At 50.0% G+C, this 18,950-nt stretch overlaps 1 protein-coding gene across 2 annotated transcripts in view; it reads right to left on the reverse strand.

Moving 5' to 3' along the window:
* The window catches only part of MTOR (mechanistic target of rapamycin kinase), a 124,524-nt gene extending 106,594 nt beyond the window's left edge, over positions 1–17,930 (reverse strand). For both annotated transcript variants that reach the window (XM_075550856.1, XM_075550853.1), the window contains exons 1-8: positions 17,816–17,930; positions 15,502–15,677; positions 14,756–14,864; positions 13,856–14,088; positions 10,603–10,803; positions 9,519–9,653; positions 5,667–5,942; positions 5,476–5,584 (exon numbers count right to left, since the gene is read on the reverse strand). In XM_075550856.1, coding sequence (XP_075406971.1) covers positions 5,476–5,584; positions 5,667–5,942; positions 9,519–9,653; positions 10,603–10,803; positions 13,856–14,088; positions 14,756–14,864; positions 15,502–15,663 — 1,225 coding nt within the window. In that variant the 5' untranslated portion in view covers positions 15,664–15,677; positions 17,816–17,930. The remainder of the gene's footprint in view (positions 1–5,475; positions 5,585–5,666; positions 5,943–9,518; positions 9,654–10,602; positions 10,804–13,855; positions 14,089–14,755; positions 14,865–15,501; positions 15,678–17,815) is intronic.
* Positions 17,931–18,950: the final 1,020 nt, after the last annotated feature.

Raw genomic sequence — 18,950 nt, forward strand, 5'->3', positions numbered from 1 at the left:
TTTATGTTGAAGTGTAATTCATACTAAAGATTATAGTCTTTGCATGATCGCTGAAGACAAAGTAGGTACATAAGCAAATGTGAAGAAAGCTGATGGTGCCCGGCTATCCAAAGGTAATAGTGTTTGGGGTCTTAAAGGCTTGAAGATAAACAAGCGGCCATCTAGCTCAGAAGCAACAAAGGCCACATGGAAGCACACCAGCCTGTGTGATTACGAGGTGTTGAAGGGATCAGGTATCAAGCATCAAAGAATAAAAATTTAAATCATTGTGAATGAAGGGGAGTGCAGAGAGGCGATCCAAAGGCCATCTGTAGGCAACTGGGCATCCCCTTACTGAAGGGTCGCAGGGAGGAGACGAGCCAGTCAGGATGCAGCAGTGTAGCAACAACGAAACATACATCTTTCCTCTAGTTCCTAAATGCTTCCTCCCACCCACTATCATGATCCCAATTCTAGTTTACAAATCCGGCTAAACTAGAGGATGTACACTGGTACAGACAGGAACTGGAAACACAGGGAATCCAGGGCAGATGATCCCTTCAGGGCCAGTGGTGAGAGTGGTGATACCGAGAGGGTGGAGGGAAGGTGGGGTGGAAAGGGGAAGAGATTACAAGGATCTACATATAACCTCCTCCCTGGGGGACGGACAACAGAAAAGTGGGTGAAGGGAGATGTCGGACAGCGTAAGATATGACAAAACAATAATTTATAAATTATCAAGGGTTCATGAAGGAGGGGGAAAAATGAGGAACTGATACCAAGGCCTCAAGTAGAAAGCTAATGTTTTGAGAATGATGATGGCAACCAATGTACAACTGTGCTTGACAATGGATGGATGTATGGATTGTGATAAAAGCTGTACGAGCCCCCAGTAAAAGGATTAAAAATAAAGACTGTAGTCTTTGATCTTCATCAGTGTTTCAAGTCCTCTTCACTGTCAGCAAACAAGACTGAGCTATGAGCACAGCTGAAGGCTGTTAATGAGGTTTCCCCAATTCTGATGCCGGGCTTCTTCACACAGTTCAGTTTTTCCCGTTATCTGCTCAGCAGACACTAAATATGGTCAACAGTGTAACCCTGTTTCAGACCTTTCCTGGGTTTTGGCCCTAATCACTCAAACAGTGTCCCTTTGTTCGATTCCAATGACTGCCTCTTGACTCATGCAGGGTCTGCCATGAGTGCCATGAAGTGGTCTGGAATCCATGTCCTTCACAGTCACTTATCCACAATTTGTGAAGATACTGCAAGGCAGGGAGCTGCCTGATATCGTCCTTCTAGCCACAGCCTTCTATTTTACCACTGACTATGCACCCCAGCTTTAGGAGCTGATGACATACTGAATGACCTGCTGACTTAGGTTTATCAGCCCAGGTAGCCACGTGGGTTGGGAGACTGAAGCTTCAACCACAAGTTTGAGACTTTCCAGCCCACCCAACCAAGAAGCCATTTCCCTGCTGGTTTGTGAGTTGGGTGACACGCTGCAGTATATTACAGAGCCCAAAGACAGAGATGGGAGGGAGCGTACTAAGGAGAGTGGCTGATATGGAATGATGGTGCAGTTTGGAAAAGATGGCTTCTTTGGGTATCTTTTAACTCTGTCTCATACAAACCAAGTTAGTGCTTATCCATCTAGAATAAATTATTCATATGGAGTCATGCCTTGGCATGGTCCATAAAACACAGGTAAACATCTTTGGGGTCTTCTCAGTCACGATCCACAACTTTGCTATCCCTTGTTTCATATCCTCTTCTGAGTCTCGCCTGGAATTTCTACAGCGGCCTGTCAGGGACTGAAACAAGAGCGTTCAGTGACATTTTACTGGAGAATGAAACTGGGTCGTCCTCGAGTACGGTCCAGTTTTATAATCTCTGCATTGTTAGATCACCTCTCTTTGGAACGGGCACAAATAGGAGTCTCGACCAGGGAGCTGGCCAGAGGTCTTGGTACACACGGGGAGGGAGTGCTGCCGGCACTGCAGGCTTACTAAGCACTCAAGTGGCATTCTGTTCTGGAGCCGTTTTGGCCAATGCCTTCAGCGCACGACACTCGCACTGTTCCTGCAGCCCCAGCAGGGTTTGCTCATCTGCTGCTTCATGGGGCGGCTGGGCATCCACCATGACGAGATGCAGTCATCTTTTGAGGTTTCCTGTGCTGTTCAGTATTTCTGCGATACTGCACCTTGGGGCGTGCATTATTCTAGTTCTCTCAGCTCAACAAATACCAAGCATGGTCCTCCCGTCGGGGTTTCTAGCGCTAGGACTCTGCACATTCATTATAATATTTCACCCTGCCTTCTTGAGCTTCACCCTCCTTAACCCCCGGTTTCGCATCATCGGTTCCTCCAGTCACTTTAGCCTCTCTGCATTTAAATGCAAGCTTCAGAGTCCCCTCTGACATTCACTTTGGTATTTTCTTCCCCCCAAATGTCTCTCATGACGTTTGCTTTCCTCCTGCATAGGGTCCCTCATGCCATCTCCAGAACTCGTTCAGTCACGAGTCATTCGTGTTCAATGTGTCAAATCTGTTCTTGAGATGGTCTCTAAATTCAGGTGCAATATGCTCAAGGTTGTACTTTGTTTCTCATGGACTTGTTTAAATTTTCTTCAGCAGCATCACAGAATCAACGGCTGGTCTGTTCCGTAGCTGGCCTCTGGTCTTGTTCTGACTGATGCTATAAAGCAGTGTTTCCCAAAGTTGGTGACACCACACCCCTGGGAAGGAGACTACAACAACGTGGGGGGACACTGCAAAAGCCAACACTTACACTTTGTCCTGGATTATGGGCCTCGATCTTCCTTATCCAATGGGCAACTCCCACATGCAGGAGGCAAACGAAAATACCATGGCGTGGGTCAGGCGCACCTTAGTCCTCAAAGAAGCATCCATGTTCTTCGATACTCTAAAGAGGTCTTGTGCAGCAGATGTACCTAATACATCATCATGTCTTTTTGATCTCTTGACTGCTGCTCCCATGAGCTTTGATTGTGGATCCAAGACAGACAAAAACCACTGACAACTTCTACCTTGTTTCCATTTATCATGATGCTATCTACTGGTCCAGTGATGAGGATTTTGGTCTTCCTTACATTGACTTGTTAATCTGAAGGCTGCAATTCTTGATCTTCATCAGCAATTAGTCTATCCATCTTATCACTGACAGGATAGATCCTGAAAAGTTCTCCTTGACAATTCACCTGTCAATATGCCCTGGTATGGTGGCTTGTATGTTCCTGTGATGTTGAAAGTGATACCAACAGTATTTTAAATGCCAGCAGGATCATCCATAGTAGAAAGATTTCAGTGAAGCCTCCGGACTGAGACAGACAAGGAAGAGGCCTGGCAATCTCCTTCTAAAACATGTGGCGAGTGGAAATCTGAATAACAATGGAACACTGGCTAATACAGGGCCAGAAAACGAGTCCCTCGAGTTGGAAGGCACTCAAAGCACAACTGGGAAAGAGTTGCCTCCTCAAGTAGAATTGAGTTTAATGATGTTGAGGGAGCAAAGAGTCCAAGAGGTTGTTTGGGTTTTTTTTCTTTGCTGATGTGCATGACTGAAAATTGAGAATCAAAAAGCTGCAAACATGCATTAATAACCGGAATGTGGAATGTTCAAAGTATGGAAGTGGAAGTCATCAGAACGGAAAACGGACCATTTCAAGGGAGCCATTAGAGAGCTGAGAGCAAGCAGCCAATACCAGCCTGAAACAGCTCAGCACATGGCCTTCCCTGTCAGGAATGACAAAATTGAAGAGGAAAGCTTTCACACACGGAGTCAGCATTTTAGCAAGAAATGAGCTTAAACCAAGGGTGTCATTTCCTTTTCTAGATTTAGCATCCTAAGGGATTAGGAACCTCACATTGTTAAAGATTCCAATCCTGTCCCAGGGTACTTTTCACATTCCCAAAGCTTGCATCATCGGGAAGTTCAAGCGCTGGCTTCCAAGTGCAAGCTTTACAGAAGTGGCACTTCCCAGTGAGGTGTGTGCTCACGGGAACTGCCCAGGCTGAATTTCACTCACACATTTTATTATATTTCTTAATAAAACAACAAAAACTCACTTCAAAAGACTATACCTAGGGGCCCTTTGAGCTTTGTCTTGCTGCGAGGCAGCCCTTTGAGCTTACTAAGGAAACTCTGCCTACCACATGCCAGACTTTGATCAAATTTGGCCTACTTATTCATTTCCTTTGAATGGCAGGCTTGCAGCTCAAGGTCATTTAAAGGTCTTCTGAACAGTCCTGTGTCTGGTCATTAAGAAGGAGAAAAATTCCCGAGTGCCAAGCAGGCAGAAGGAAAAACTGAAGCGACGTGGGTGATTTTCATTTATCATTTCTCTCTGGCGTAATGCTTTCATGTGGCTAAATGTCTCGTCCTTATCCGTCGCGTTCTACTTCATACACACAGCGTATGTAACACTTACTTCACCAGTTTTATTTATCTCGCCGCTCTGTCTGAGTCTGTGCTAGGGAATGGCAGTCCCTGAGGATACGGTTGGCCTCTCGCTTAGGCTCCTGGCTCACACCCGGGAGTAAATGCTTCCCAAGGACACAGGACTCGTGCACCAGAATAAAGGACATGGGGAGCCGGAGGCAGGGCTCTGTACTCAACGAACATGGAGTGGTTAAGCCCAGGACATTACCTGTGAAAAGGCAACTGCCATTTTGCTGTCACGTTTACTTCTATCTTTTACGTAAAATAGATCTGACCTATCGGAGGCAGCGAGAGCATAAGGGCGGCCCTATGCAGGGCCAGGGCCCTACAGCAGGAGGCCAGGCCCCCATGTGGTTCATTTTGTAAAACAAGGGACTGGTTTTCTAATTTTACAGGGGAGGAAGTGTAGCCCAGGAAGAGCAAGTAACTGGCTGTTCAAAAGCTCGCGGTGAGTGCCAGATGGGATTCCCCTCAGAGCCCTTCCACAGCTGACGGTGCTAATGGAAGAGGAAAGTATGTTCCCAGCTGGAGTAACCCAGACAGGCCTCAGGAGAAGTTAGATCCAAGTTGGGCCAGTTCCAAGAGCCAGACTTCCCACTGCCCACTGAGGAGGGCAGGGCAGGAGTGGAGGAACTCACGTCTGTCACCAAAGGGACCTGCCTCCGGAACATCCAGTCCTTTCTCCAGGTGAGTGGCTAGGCTACCGCGTGTACCCCTCAAGAACAGAAGCAGAGTAATCCCTAGATCGCTTCTGCCCTACAGCGAGACAGTCTCTACACTGCCCCACCTACAGGTTTTTGTCAGTTCACCCACAAACTTGGTAGACCTAGAACAGCCTGTGTCTATACACCCTCTGTCTGCCTCCTCAGAGAGCAGTCAAACATCTAAACGTGAGGCCCCCAAACCAACAACACAACAAAAACAATCCCCTTAAGGTGTGTTGCTTCACATGAGAAGCAGACACAATCTTCTCAAACACCTCTTGGTTGCTGAAGTATAAACTTAAATGGGTCACCATGTCTCCCACGGCCATCCTCACCTGTGAAGGCAGAAGGTCGGAATGCAGCCAAACGGGGCAGCAAATTAAGGATTGTCATTTGGATCAGCGAGTTCTTGCTATTCCTGCACTTCAGCACCCACTGGCACACCTGAGGGAGGAAGGGTAAAGGGTTGGTGGAGGCAAGTGAGGTGTGCAGCTGGGAAGGAGAGGGAGAGGACCTGCACACTCACCTGATCAAATTTCTCCTCCATCAAGTCCCTGCAACACCGGCTCTCCACCAGGGTGGACTTCACTGGGCTGGGAGAAGCCCCGAACCCCATGAGGCCTTGATGAGAGCTGTACCCCAGCAGCCCCACCAAGGCGTTTGACTGCTGGGGCTGGATAACCTGGAAACTGGCGAAAGACGTGATGTGCCGCGGTTTCGTCCCGAAGCCCATGAGATCTTTGCAGTACTTGTCGTGGACCAGCTGCTGCTGGGTGATCTCTTCCATCTCTTCTCTCAGGCGCTACAAACGTGGAGGAAAAACCACCTTTACTCACGAGCGGCATCCACTTGGGTCCCGTGACGTCTACAAGGGATGGGTTTGCTCAATCCTGAAATGCAACGACTTCTAAGGTGGAGGGTAGTCGATCCTCATTTCCAGGATTACCCTGAGTTTTTCCCTGACACTAGGCAGAAGGGCCTGGTTTTGTTCCCATGCTGACAGAAGAGCACCACCTACTGAGCAATGGAGAAACAGCAGGGGTCTGGCTGCCAGGGGCTCCCACCTTCAAGGCTTTAGCCTGGATTAAGAACAGACTTAGATGCTGCCCTGAGTGGAGGCTACCAACAATCACAGCAATGGCCCATCTGGCAAAGGGCAGCCCCACGACAGCATCCGATTACGGACTCTCTGGCCTCTTCTTCCTGGAAACCCGTTTAGAAACAACTTGGGCACATTTTCTCAGAATCCCAGGATTCTCAGGAGTTCAGGAACGCGCCGACTGGTTGGGAATGCACATCAATTCCCTTTCCAAAGAACTGCTTGATAGTTCATCTTCCGAAGCAGCTAACAGGTCTTTGTTCCCGAACTTGTCGCAACACAGAGTATTTTCATCTTGGGGGAAAATCTTGAACGCTACTCTCGTCAAGGTGACTAATAACGTCTATGCTAGGAAGCCCCAATGTCAATCCCCAGTCTTTACTGCATCGGATTTCTCCGTACTTGATGCACTGACTAAGCTTTCTCTTCCTTGAAACCATTCCTTCTCTTGGCTTCTTGGACCAAGAATTCTCCTGTCCTCTCACCGCCCCCCTCCCTGGCCGCCTTCTCTGGTTCCTTCTCAGCTCTGAACCACAGGTTCTCAGATCCCTTTTCTCCTCTGACTACACAGTTCCTTTGTGGCTCTCATTCGGCCTCAGGCTTGAAGGAACACAAGCTACCGATTCGACATGTGAATCGTTAGCCAAGACCTCTTCCTCCGCACCTCCACAACATTACCACCTACATGCCGATGCCAATCAGCCTTCCCAAACCTACCGTGCTCAAAACCAAGTCCCTGACCGTCTCTCCCAAACCTGCTCCTCCTTCGGCATGGTAAAAGGCATCTCCATCTTTCCAGTTGCTCAGGCCAAACATATGACTCTTCATTCTCATCCACCCACCTCCAATTGTAAACAAATTCCCAATTCAGGATCCAGCCACTTCACAGCTCTCCAAAGTAGCCACTGAGGCCTCAGCTGCCAAAGCCCCTTGCTAGGATTGCTGCCTGGGCGTCAGGCCCAGCCTTGGCCCTCCGACAGTCTATGCTCAGCACGGCAGTCCAAGCTATCCTTCTGCAACACCAGTTGTCACCTGTTGCCCCAAACTTGTGAGTAGCTTCCCATTCCAACGAGAATCTATGGGACGGCCATCGAGGTCCGCTGTCAGGTAGCCCTTCCCTGGCCCGATGATCGCCTGACCCCAATCCCGCCACCAGTCTCCTGCCCACTCAGCTCAGCCACGCTAACCTGCTGCTGCTCCTCAAACACACCCCTTGGAGCCTCTGCACTCGCCAGGACCAGCTTCCTGGAATGCTCTTGCCCAGAGAGGAGCATAGCTTATGTCTCCCTTGCTTCCACGTCTGCTCAAACATCAACTTTTCAGCGAGGCTTTCCCGAGCACCGTGTTTGAACACGCACTCCTCAATCCGTGCGGCCACCCCCCGTCTCGTCCCTGCTCCAGGTTCCCTCCGAGCCTTGTCACCACATGACACACTCCGTACGTTTACTTCTCTGTGCATTGTCTGTCCCCCCACTGCTACAATGTCATCCCAGCTTGCCTCCCTGCTGTGCCATTCTACCTCTTTAGACACACTGTGGCTGGTGCACAGTGGGGACTCGTTTAACACTCATGAAGTGAATGCGGCATGAAATGAAAATACCTTACATTTGTAGAGTGCTTTTTCACGCAGAAAGCACCCTCATGAGCACCATTTCATTTCAACCCCACAGCAGCCCTAAGAGTTAGGTGACACTGTCCTGTTTTCCTAGGAGGAACCAGCCTGCAGAGCCACCTCCTGGGGGACCTTGGAAAGCTCCGTGCTAAACTCGGTTGGTTTGGGGGATGCCCGCCACGTAGGAGGCACTGATGAGGGGCACGCCATGTAGCTTTAGAAGGCTCTTAGAGTCCCAAGACCGAAGTAAAGTCTTTGTGTTAGAAGGAAAATGAGGCGAAAGGGAGTGAAGTAATTTGTCTACATCCCAGAGTAAGGATGGAGGCCGAGGGATGGGGATCACAGGAGCAAGGGGTGGGGGCAAAGGAGAAAGAAAGGAACACGTGACAGAGGGGGGAAGGGCAAACAGAGGACATGGGACAAAGGGTAGAGGCAGAGGAGGCAGAGTGGTGGGGCTGCATGACATCCTATCCTTGCACATTGGCCTGTGTTTCCCCACAATCAGGGTAAGGCCAGACAAAGGAGATAGAGAAGTGGGGATACAGGAGATGCGGGGGCCAGGATTCAGAAGTCAGAGTCCTGCTCCTGCACTTGCTTAGGCTTGCAGTCCCACATGTAGGGCACAGTTGTGCTTGGTAAATCCAGACACGTGGGGGAAAATCCCATGCCAACCAGCTCTCCATGACATCCTGAAGGCCTGCTTCTCAGAAGCGGCAGTGGCAGGCCCCGTGCAGAGCCTGCGAGGACACAGCCTCCCAGTATGAGAAACGTAACTGACCACAGACTCCAGGAGCCCCACTCGGAAGTTCACCGCCTATTGGTTCCAGACCAGACTTCCATGACAGAAAAGCAAAGCGTAGGGAAACGAAGGCAGGCCTACTCTGGGGTGACACGGGACTCATTTGAGAGCTGACTTTGGTTTGAGGCCCCCCAAAGGCCTTACAGTTCGACTAGGGCACTTCCGCTTAATTTCCCCCCACTCTCTTTTCACTGAAAGTAGCCAGTATAATGTGGTCTGAGCCGGGACCCTTATCTATTCCCCTCTCACATGGCTTCTCACATTTCCTTCATGCCCCCCATGTCGACCAGCTCCCTCCCTGCTTTCTCTCAGTTGATTTAGAAAGTTGATTCCCTTTCTAAAATCCTTGCCCCTTTAAAGCCACGCTGGAATCTGCCTGTTGGAAGAACACAGCCACACACGGTCCCCACCCACTCCAAAACCCTTCCTGCATGAGCAGCCAGTGACAGTACACCGGCCAGTGCTTCTCCCACCAAAGGAGAAAGCCAGTGTGCTCAGGGACAAGCAGGCCTATTCGTCTAGTGCTTCCCTCCCCGGATCGGCCTCTCCCACGGAGCACCAGCCACGCTCCCCGTTCCTGAAACAGCCATAGCCCAGCTCAGAACACAATCCGGGCTCCTTCGGCCATGCAGGTCTCAGCGCCAATGGGACCGCCTCAGTCGTCACTCCACCTCAGCTCCCTCCTAGCCCACTGTCAATTTCACTTTTCCAATCTGAGTTTGTTTTTTTAATACGTATTTACTGTCTGCCCCCTCTACAAAATGTCAGCTCCGTGAGGACCAAGCTCTGGCCGAGCAAGGGTCTGGCACACAGAACTGCACATGGCTGACCCCAGCAGCAATAGCCGGGCCCTGACAAAGCTCCTCACCTCTCCCTCCATGCTGCTGATTCGGACCAGCTCGTTGAGGATCAGCAAGGCTCCATGGATCCGGTCATCCCGGTTCATGCCCTTCTCCTTGGCCAAGGTCTCATCAAACCCTTTCTCTGCTTCTTCAAACGTGTGCTACAGAGAGATATCAGAAAACCTTCATCACCCTGGATCCAAAACCAGACAGTGAGCAGCCTCACTCCAGCCGCCTGTTACCCTGACTGCTCAGTGCCTGGGGCTGGCCTTCTCCTGGCACGCTGGCCGCTGCCTTTGCCAGGATCGTCCACCATGCTAATGTATTGAGCTTGCTGGTTCGATTATGGAGCCCCTGGGGGTGCAAGCGGCTGAGGACTGCGCTATTAGCTGAAAGGATGGTGGCTCAAACCCACTCAGAGATGGCGTAGGAAAAGGCAGGCTCAGCACTGTGCTTCCCAGAGGTCACAGCTGGCCCAAATCTGCAGTGGTCTGACTGCACATGGGGGGTCGCCAGGAGTCGGCACAGACTCGGCAGCAGCCAACACGTTTCTCAATTAATTTAGCATCAACTCTCACAGCAACCCCGAGGTGGATACCATTGTCGTGCCCAATCCATAGATTTAAAAAGGAAATGGAGTTTAAATAAATTAAGCAAATTGCCTCCGGCCACACAGCCAAGCGAAGACTGCGATCCAGGGCTCCCAGCCTCCGGTTCAGAGCTCTTTTTGTAGCGCACAGCGCCATCAGCGTGTCCCCTCGGCGGCAGCAGCTCTTAGAGGACAGTCCTCTTGGAGGGCAGGGACAGGCACTTTCGTGAGCATCAAGCATAGTCCACGGATTCAGAGACACCGGTTTCCATATTTTAACATCTCCACAGAAGGAGAGGCCCCATAAATGCCAATAAGCAGTCACCGTTTCACTGGCACCGTAGTCTTACTCTTGGGGGCACAGAGAAGAATAGTGCAGCGACCATAGGTCACACATAATAAGTATTGACACATATGAGCGTAGGAAATCACAGGTCATATGTGTTCTCTGGCAAGGGACCTACTGTGGCCTACAGATCAAGTAACACTCTGCGGGGGCTGGCACGGGACCCACTCCTTACCCTGTACCACTGAGGCTTCTGCATCTCCTTCGGCTCGCGCTGGGTGGTGAGAATCAGACAGGCGCGGAGGGCTGCCACGGCGCCTTCCCGGATAGCCTGTTTGGGGTCCCACACAGCCACAAATATGTTGTCAAAGAAGGGTTGTACTTGTTGGAAGAAGAAGGTGGGGACGCTGATGGCCAGCTCGCGAAGAACCAGAACCTGGGAGACAAAGGCAAACTCAGAACTGTACCCCATGTCAGTCAGCTAAGGGCCTGTGAATAACAGGAAAAGGCAAGACTTGCCTGCTCTGCTAGGGTTAGCTCTTACCTTCCACCTTGGAGAAATTCTGGAGATCGAGGAAGGAAAACAACATTGACCAACCATCTCCGTAGTCACTATCCTAGGCTACTTACAAACACAGAGTCCTTACAATACTAAAACAGGAGCTCTGGAGAGGTGGTCACTTTAAAGATATTTTGCATAGGACTATACTGACAGAGGGGCTGGCTATGTGAAGAGGACTATGGCATCAGGATGGGAGGAAGGCTTACTCACAACCGACGTTATGCACATTACACCATCTTGCTTGCTAAAGTGCGGAAGCACTTCAAGGATTGAAGCCTTACGTATAGATTATGGATCAATGTAAGAAGACCCAAATACAACTGGACCAATAGGTACATCATGATGAATGGAGAGAAGGCTGAAGTTGTCAAGAATCTTGTCTAGCTTGGACTCATAATCAAGGTTCATGGCAGCAGCAGTCAAGAGATCCAAAGACACACTGCATTAAGTCAATCTGCTGCACAGACCTCTTCAGAATATTGAAAAGCCAAAGTGAGGATGTCACTTTGAGGACTCAGGTGCAGGTGACTCAAGCCAAGGTATTTTCAATCATTTCACAATATGCATGTGAAAGTTGCACACTGGGTTGACACAATGGATGCATGTAAGAATTGTGATAAGAGCTGTAAGAGCCCCTAATAATGATAATAACTCCCAGTAAAATGAGTTACAAAAAAGAAAGTTGTGCATCGGATAAGGAAGATCGATGACGAATCAGTGCATGGGCACGGTGGGGCTGGAGAAGAATATGGACAGCCCCACGGACTGCTACGAGGACAGACCCGTCTGTCTCGCAAGAAGTCAGGCCAGAGTGCTCCTGAGAGGCAAAGATGGCGAGACTTCATCTCACACACTTTGGACATATTGTCAGAGATACCCACACATCCCCGGAGAAGGACGTCAGGTTTGGTAAAGTGGAGGGGCAGCGAACAAAGAGGAAGGCCACTGATGAGATGGATGGACACAGTGGCTGCAGCAACAATTGTGAAGACGGTGCCGTACCGGCAGTGTTTCGTTCTGTTGGGCATACTGTACCGGTCACTATGGTTCAGAACTAAGTCAAAGGAAACAACATACTGACAGAAAGGAGCCCTGGTGGCAGGATGATTAAGTGCTTAGCTACTAACGGGAAGGTTGGCAGTCTGAACCCAGCAGTCACTCTGCGGGAGAAAGACATGGCAGTTTACGTCCACATAGATTACAGCCTTGGAAACCTGATGGGTTCAGGGGACATGGAGGTCAAGTGGTAAAACACAACTCCAAATCCTAGTCTGACGAGTTGCACCTACATCCTTAAAAGCTGTAAGCAACCGTCTAAGAAGGCAGTTAGTGACCTCTTTCCCGCTCAAGCACAGGCGATGGAAGAAAAACGACAACTCAAGGGCACCAGCCACCCAAAGTACGAGTGGCCCACAGGAACCACAGCATCCGCTAACTTGAGATCAGAAGAACTAGATGGTGCCCAGCTGCCGCTACTGACCACTCTGACCAAGACCACAATAGAAAGTCCTTGTTAGAATGAGTAACAAAACTCAAAAGGGGTCAGGGGACGGGGTGGGACAAAACCAGGCTTACAGGTCGGGAAGGGACTAGAGGAACCCTGAAACTACTGTCGGAAGAAACTCTTCAAGCTGAAACTGCAGATGCTTCCAGAGGCTACCGTCTAGCCAAGTAACAGGAAGCATGTGCTCCTCGGAACAACCAACTCTCTGAGACCCACCGGACAACAGGGAAATGCAGTGGGTGGAGATGGAGGAACCAGGGAGGAAAAGGGAACCTGCGGACACACTGCAGGGGTCTATGTATGCAGTCTGGATAGGAAAACGCATTTGCTAGATAAACTTTCACCCCAAGCACAACACAATGTTTACAAAGACAAAAGAAGCCCTGTGGGGAAGTTTCACTTTGCCCTAAAGGGTCACTAAGAATCAGAAGCAGCTCCATGGCTGTGGGCTTGGGTTTTTTGGATACCGACAGCCTAGAACTGTGCCTGGAATACAGTTAAATGTTCAATAAACATGTGTTGAGTGAATCCAGTTTAATGTTTAATCCTATTATTCTTTCCATGTGATAAAAGTGGGAAAGGTTGACCGGGTGACAATTAGTAAGTAGCAAAGCAAGACCAGAACTAAGGGTCTGCAAGTGTGTGTCCTTCCTCCTGCTCCGTGGTCCTTCCCCCAAGTGCTGCCTCCTAAAGAGGACACTGCCCAGGGAAGAGCTGACAGGTGCGCACTCGCTCCTAGGTTATCCCTCTCCAGCATGGAGTCTGCCCCATCTCAAGGCCTGGAATCCCAACCCAACAAAGCAACCTTTTCCTCGATGAGCCTGAAAAAGCAGCAAAAGGTGCCACTGAAAGAAGAGGGTAAGCAACCACTGCCCCACCCTGCCAAATGCGGACGGGCCACTGAGGAAAAGGAGACATTTTCCAAGGAACCAAATGACCAACAATGTCTGTAAAAGAAATAGGGAGCAGCGAGGAATAGGCAGACCCCCTCTCCAACAGCAGCAGATAAGGTCCCGCTCGCCCTGATCTCTCTTAAGCCAGCACTTCCATCCTCCCGCGGGGCATACAAGAGAGCCCTTAACAAAGGTACAGCAGGCACCAGAGATGGCACGGCCAGCAGGGGCTTGGGAAGCTTCTTGGCTGTGGCCTTCTCTTCCTGATGGCTTGAAAGCAGTTGCTTAGGAGGCAACTGTGAGTCTGGAGTTTGGAGACCTTTAAGCTTCCTTTTCACATTTTGAGTTCAAAGGCTGAGAGCTAAGAATTTAGGAAAGAACTGAAGTCTTGGCAGAAACCCAGCACCTTTGCCCAGTTATGTTCCCGCTATTCTTTACCTTTTAGGGTCCTGAGCACATCACAGGGTGACCCTGAGAGGTCACCATTGCTTCCCTAACCTAGCAGTGCTGCTCCCTCCCAGGCGCTTACCGCTGCATGCCTTCGGCCCTCATTGCGGTCAGCACCAAGCCATTCCAGGGCTCGCTTGACCTCAAACTCCACATATTCAGCAGTGAAAGTGTCCCCTGCCATGGCCAGGCGCCCAATGGCCTTGGATGCCATTTCCATGACAACTGGGTCGTTGGAGGGAAGGAGGTTCCGAAGATAGTTAGCAAACCGGCCGATTCGGGTTGCATTGCCGCCTTCCACACCGATGAGGCTGGCTGGAAGAGAAGAAGGCCAAGGTGAGGATGGGGCGCACACTAGCCAGGAAAACGTGCTGCCTTACAATCAAAGGGGGGGGGGGGCTGTCGTTTCACCTCAACTTCCTTGTGCTGACTGCTCAAGTGAAGGACAGACCACTTTCCAGAATGCAATAGTCTTCGCTACAACCAAGAGTCATTATTTACTCACAGAAAGCAAATCGGCTGCATTTTAGAATCCTGTCATTTCTTTCAAACAGGAACTGGCTAACAGCCCACTGTGGACCCTCAGCTCTGCAGAGTAAAAAATGACCTGCCTTTTATGAACTGAGCCCCAACTCAATTCTTCCACTTGTGAGCCCCGCTCTGCCTAGCCCTGCCAACATACCAAAACAGATACGGCAAGAAGCCACACGCAGGAGTAGAAGAAAGTGGTCATCTACTCTTGGCTCCAGCAAACTGGCCCTAGAAAAGGCACCTGATGGTGCGGAGACTCAGCTTCCATCGTTGAGAGTCTTTCTTTTCCTGTTTCTCGTGTCTGCTGCTAAAATGAGTGTCTGTGCAAGTTCACCGAAAGCTACACACTCATTAAACACATACGATGCTTGGCAGACATGGGTGCAGTGAACGCAAACAGGAGCAGATGCTCATTCCCGCCTGTTTGTGTTCCCAGAGATTCTGCCCTTACCTATGGCCAAGATGCCGCCTTTCCTCTCGTTGGCATCGGAACTGGAGACCAACTCAAAAATGTGATGGTTTAGTTGATCATAGAAGCGAGTAGACTCCTCTTGACTCATCTACAAAAGAAGATATGCTCAGACCAAGTTCTGACATCACCTTAGTGGGAGCGGGGTGAAACTTCCAAAGACAGGACCCAAGCACCTCACAGTAGGTCTAGTTCAAACCAGAGGGCAAAAGTCCTACTTCTATTCTTTTAAATAGCAAAGCAAGTAAAGTCACAATTCATCTGTTCACTAAACAGAGATGTACAGATTTCCCACTCACAGCTGGCAATGCCGTACCCTACATTCTACCTAGTACCTGCAGGACAAGAATGACCAAAGCTTTGTCTTTGACCTCATGTTTGCTCTCAGCTTCTAAGATTCCAGGTTACCAACTTTCCACACCTAACTCAAACACTGTAGTCACATGGACAGACTAAGTCTGGGGTATGATGGGAAAAAGAAAATATTAATAAGAGTTTTCACCCTGACCCCCAAATGTCAACACAAACCCATGACATGCCACAGACATTGGAAACGGCTGCAAAAGGACCTCCACCTTGTATGGACATTGGCAGCCAGGCGAAAGTCGGCAACAGAACCACTGTTTCTCACATGCTCATTTAGCTGTCAGAAGGAATCCCGAGCAGCGCTGGTGCGTTTAGCCCAGATACCTCCCAGTGACCTGCCCCAAAGTCGCAGAAGCCCCAACCTCTCGGAGCTCCATGGTGACATAGTGCTGGAGCTCCTTGGCGGCCTTGGCCCGGGTCTCCTCATTGCGGCTCTTCAGGCCACTGGCAAACTGCTGCAAGACGCTCACGTTGCTGGACGTGGTGGTAGCTGTGGTGGCGGCGGTAGGCCCGGTTCCGAGCATCTTGTCCTGGGGTTCTTTGGAGAGAAGCTTCCTTTAGTAGCTGGACAATGAACTATAAAGAATGCACTGACCATGGTTCCTCAACACAGACCTCTAACCTGTCCGTATTAGGTATCAGGCGGGGAGCGTGAAACAAGCTGGGAGATCCACTGAGGAAGATGTAAAAAGCCTAGAAAACTTCCTTTCAACAGGGACTGGCTTTTAAAAGAGGCAGCACAAAAGAATGGGCCAGCCAGACTGCAAAGGTACCTAACACCTCTGTCTAACTTTCCTCACTACAATAAATAGGAGGATAACAAGACCTAATGGTTTGGTGTGAGGATGAAATGAGTTAGAGCAAATGAGTTAGCATGGCACTCAGTGAGTTTTCAATAATGGTTATTTATTATTAGTTATTAATCATAAGAAGCCCTGACGGTGCCAAAGTCCATTGTTCATTTTCTAAACAAACGGCAGTTCTAAACTCTAGTCAGCTCCAGGGGATAAAGACCTAACTATCTATTTCTGACCCATCAAGATTTTTGCCAAGAACACCCTAAGGGGCAGTCCTACTGTCACACGGGCCCCTATGAGTCAGGCACAATTCAAAAGTGATACACAACAACTATGTCTATGACTCAGTGCCAGATACTGGTGTGTGTGGGGGGGTGAGAATAAAAACAAAGACTGCTGCCCTTTCCTTTAGGAGTTCCATCTAAAGACTGATTATTATGCTACAGCACTGACGAAATATAATAAACTTAAAACCAGCCGCCCTAGAATCAATGCCAACACAGAGCCATCCTATAGGACAGGGTAGAACTGCCCCTGTGAGTTTCCAAGACTCTAACTCTTTAAGAGAGTAGAAAGCCCCATCTTTCTCCCACGAAGTGGCTGACAGTTTTGAACCGCAGACCTTGTGGATCGCAGCCCAATTCGTAACCCCTATGCCAAAATATAATACATGCCACCAAAGTAATTGAAAACTTCCTGGAAGTAAGCACATTTTAAAAAAAGGTTTAAAAAGGTGAATCAAAACTTACATAAAGCATATGAAATATTTCAATGTTATCAATATTTTTAAAATTACATATGTTCCATTCTCTCTTGGCACAAAGTCTGGGAAACCTTGTGCGTATTTTCCGATCACAGTTTGGACTAGCCCTATTTCAAGCACTCGAGAGCCACATGCACTTTGGAACAGTGCTGTTCCATAGATGGGAGCTAACCTAGGTGGATGAAGTCATTCACTCATCCCCTCACTGTCCCTTTCCCTCAACCGAATGCACAATCCAATGGGAAATACAACGCAACGAGTGGCTGGGTGCGGATTGCCCAGGGAGTAACACAGACCTGTCCTAGGTATGCCCAGGCTGTATTTATTATAAAGGCAGTTTCTCAAAGGTCTTATTTGAAGGGCAACTGTGAGCCACGGAGAAGAAACCAGGGAAGAGTTAGTTATGGAAAAACTTTCCAAAGTAGCAGGGCCAAATGGGACTGCAGACGGCTATGCCCTTGTTTCCTTGCAGGAAACTCAGGGATCCCGAATGAGAAAACTGCCACGGGGTGGGGTGGGGTGGGGGTATTGGCAGGAAAGAACCAGTGTAGCTGGATATGGTTGCGGCCCTCCGGCCATCCGCTCCGGCGGGGATTCAACTACTCTGAAGTCAGCGGTCCACAGGGTCCTGGTGAGGGCGTCAGGAAGTCCGAGAAAGTTGGGGGGGGGGGGTTTGGGGTGTTTGGAAACTAGGACTGGGGGCGGGGGAGAGGCCGAGAAGATGAAACCCAGGGATGGATCCGAACTCGTGGCACGCAAGGGGCTGACACTTGGGTCGGTCTTCTCCGGGCCGGAACCCCCGGTTTGTAGGTGGCTTCAAAGAAGCGGGCAGTGTGGCCAGCAGGGAGTCCCCTCAGGGCTCCCGGCCGGGCCGGAGCTGCTGGGCCGGTCGCCTGGGTCGCCCGGCGGCTGAAGGGTCCTGGGGGTTCCGGAGGAGGTGGGCGTTGCCGCGGGGTGGGGTTCACGGGCCCAGTCGGCGCGTGGGACCGGTACTGAGAGGACTCCCCGGACGTCCCCGACTGGCGGCTTTCCGGGGCCCCACGGGCCAGGCTGGCGGTGGGTCGGGACATTCCGCTGCCTCAGAAGGGTCGGCGCCAAGCCGCAGACTCAACTCACCGCGCTGCCTCGGCCGAGGCCTCCGCTGCCGCCACCAGCGCCGGTGCCACCACTTCAGGCCCCAGGACCCGCCGCCCGCCTTCCCCACTGTCCTCTAAGCCGGGCGGCGGGGAGGGCGGGCTCCCAGTCCTAAGGGCCAATAGGCAGGCGGGAGAAGAAGATTGGCTTGCACACCGACCAATAGGCATGAAGAAGTGAAGCTTCGGAACCCGGCTTCTCTAGGGGGCGGGGACTGTTCAAATAGACAAACCACATGGCCAGTGGCGAGCGAAGGGAGGCTGAGGGCCTCCGAGCAAAGCCAATCGGTGGTGAGTTGACGCTAGTCGTTTCCACGTACACTTCCGGTGTGCCGCTGCTTTCCTTCCCCTCGGCCGCGGGGCTCGGGCTGCGCCGCGCGGTTCTCCTGGTGCCTGGGCCCAGGAGGCGGGATCCGAGCTTGCCGGCGTCTTGCAGTTATGGGACGTTAAGTTTCATGTGCATTTGCAGGTGTTTTAGTTATGTTTGGCACTTTCCAAGAAGTTTTTAGCTCACAAAATCATTCCCAAGAAATCATAGCCAGTATTTTATTCCGCAAGCTCTTCGTAATTGTAAAAGCGATATTACGTCTTAAATTCTCCAAACAATAGCAAAAATGGAATTTCACCGCAACGCTAAGCTTAATTATAAAACATTTCCAAATAGATAATATGTTTACCATTCAGACTTCAAAATAAATTTTTATACACACCCACACACACAGAGAAGGGATCTTCATAAAAGTTCATTGAAAAAAAAAAGTTCATTGAAAAGGTAACGGTTCGTGTCCCGCCAGAGTCACCAAAAAAAAAAAAAAGAAAAGGTAACGGAATTTTCCCACAAACTTTTTTTTTTGGTGTGTGTGTGTGTGTGTGTGTGTGTGTGTGTAGAATTCTTGATGATGCTGTGGGCTACACATTGGTCATCTTACACAAGGTCTGCTGTTCAAACCCACCAGCCCCTGCGTTGCCATTGTGTCAATTCCAACTTGACCCCATGGGAAAAAAATAGAAATTTTGAAAAAAAATTTAGAAAAATTGAAACTCACAGAGTTTCAATATCCCTTGCAGTAATCCATGCATGGGGTAACCTTGGTGGCCCCGTGGGTTAGGTACTGAGT

Source organism: Tenrec ecaudatus, chromosome 1, assembly GCF_050624435.1.
Source record: "Tenrec ecaudatus isolate mTenEca1 chromosome 1, mTenEca1.hap1, whole genome shotgun sequence".
NCBI lineage: Eukaryota > Metazoa > Chordata > Mammalia > Afrosoricida > Tenrecidae > Tenrec > Tenrec ecaudatus.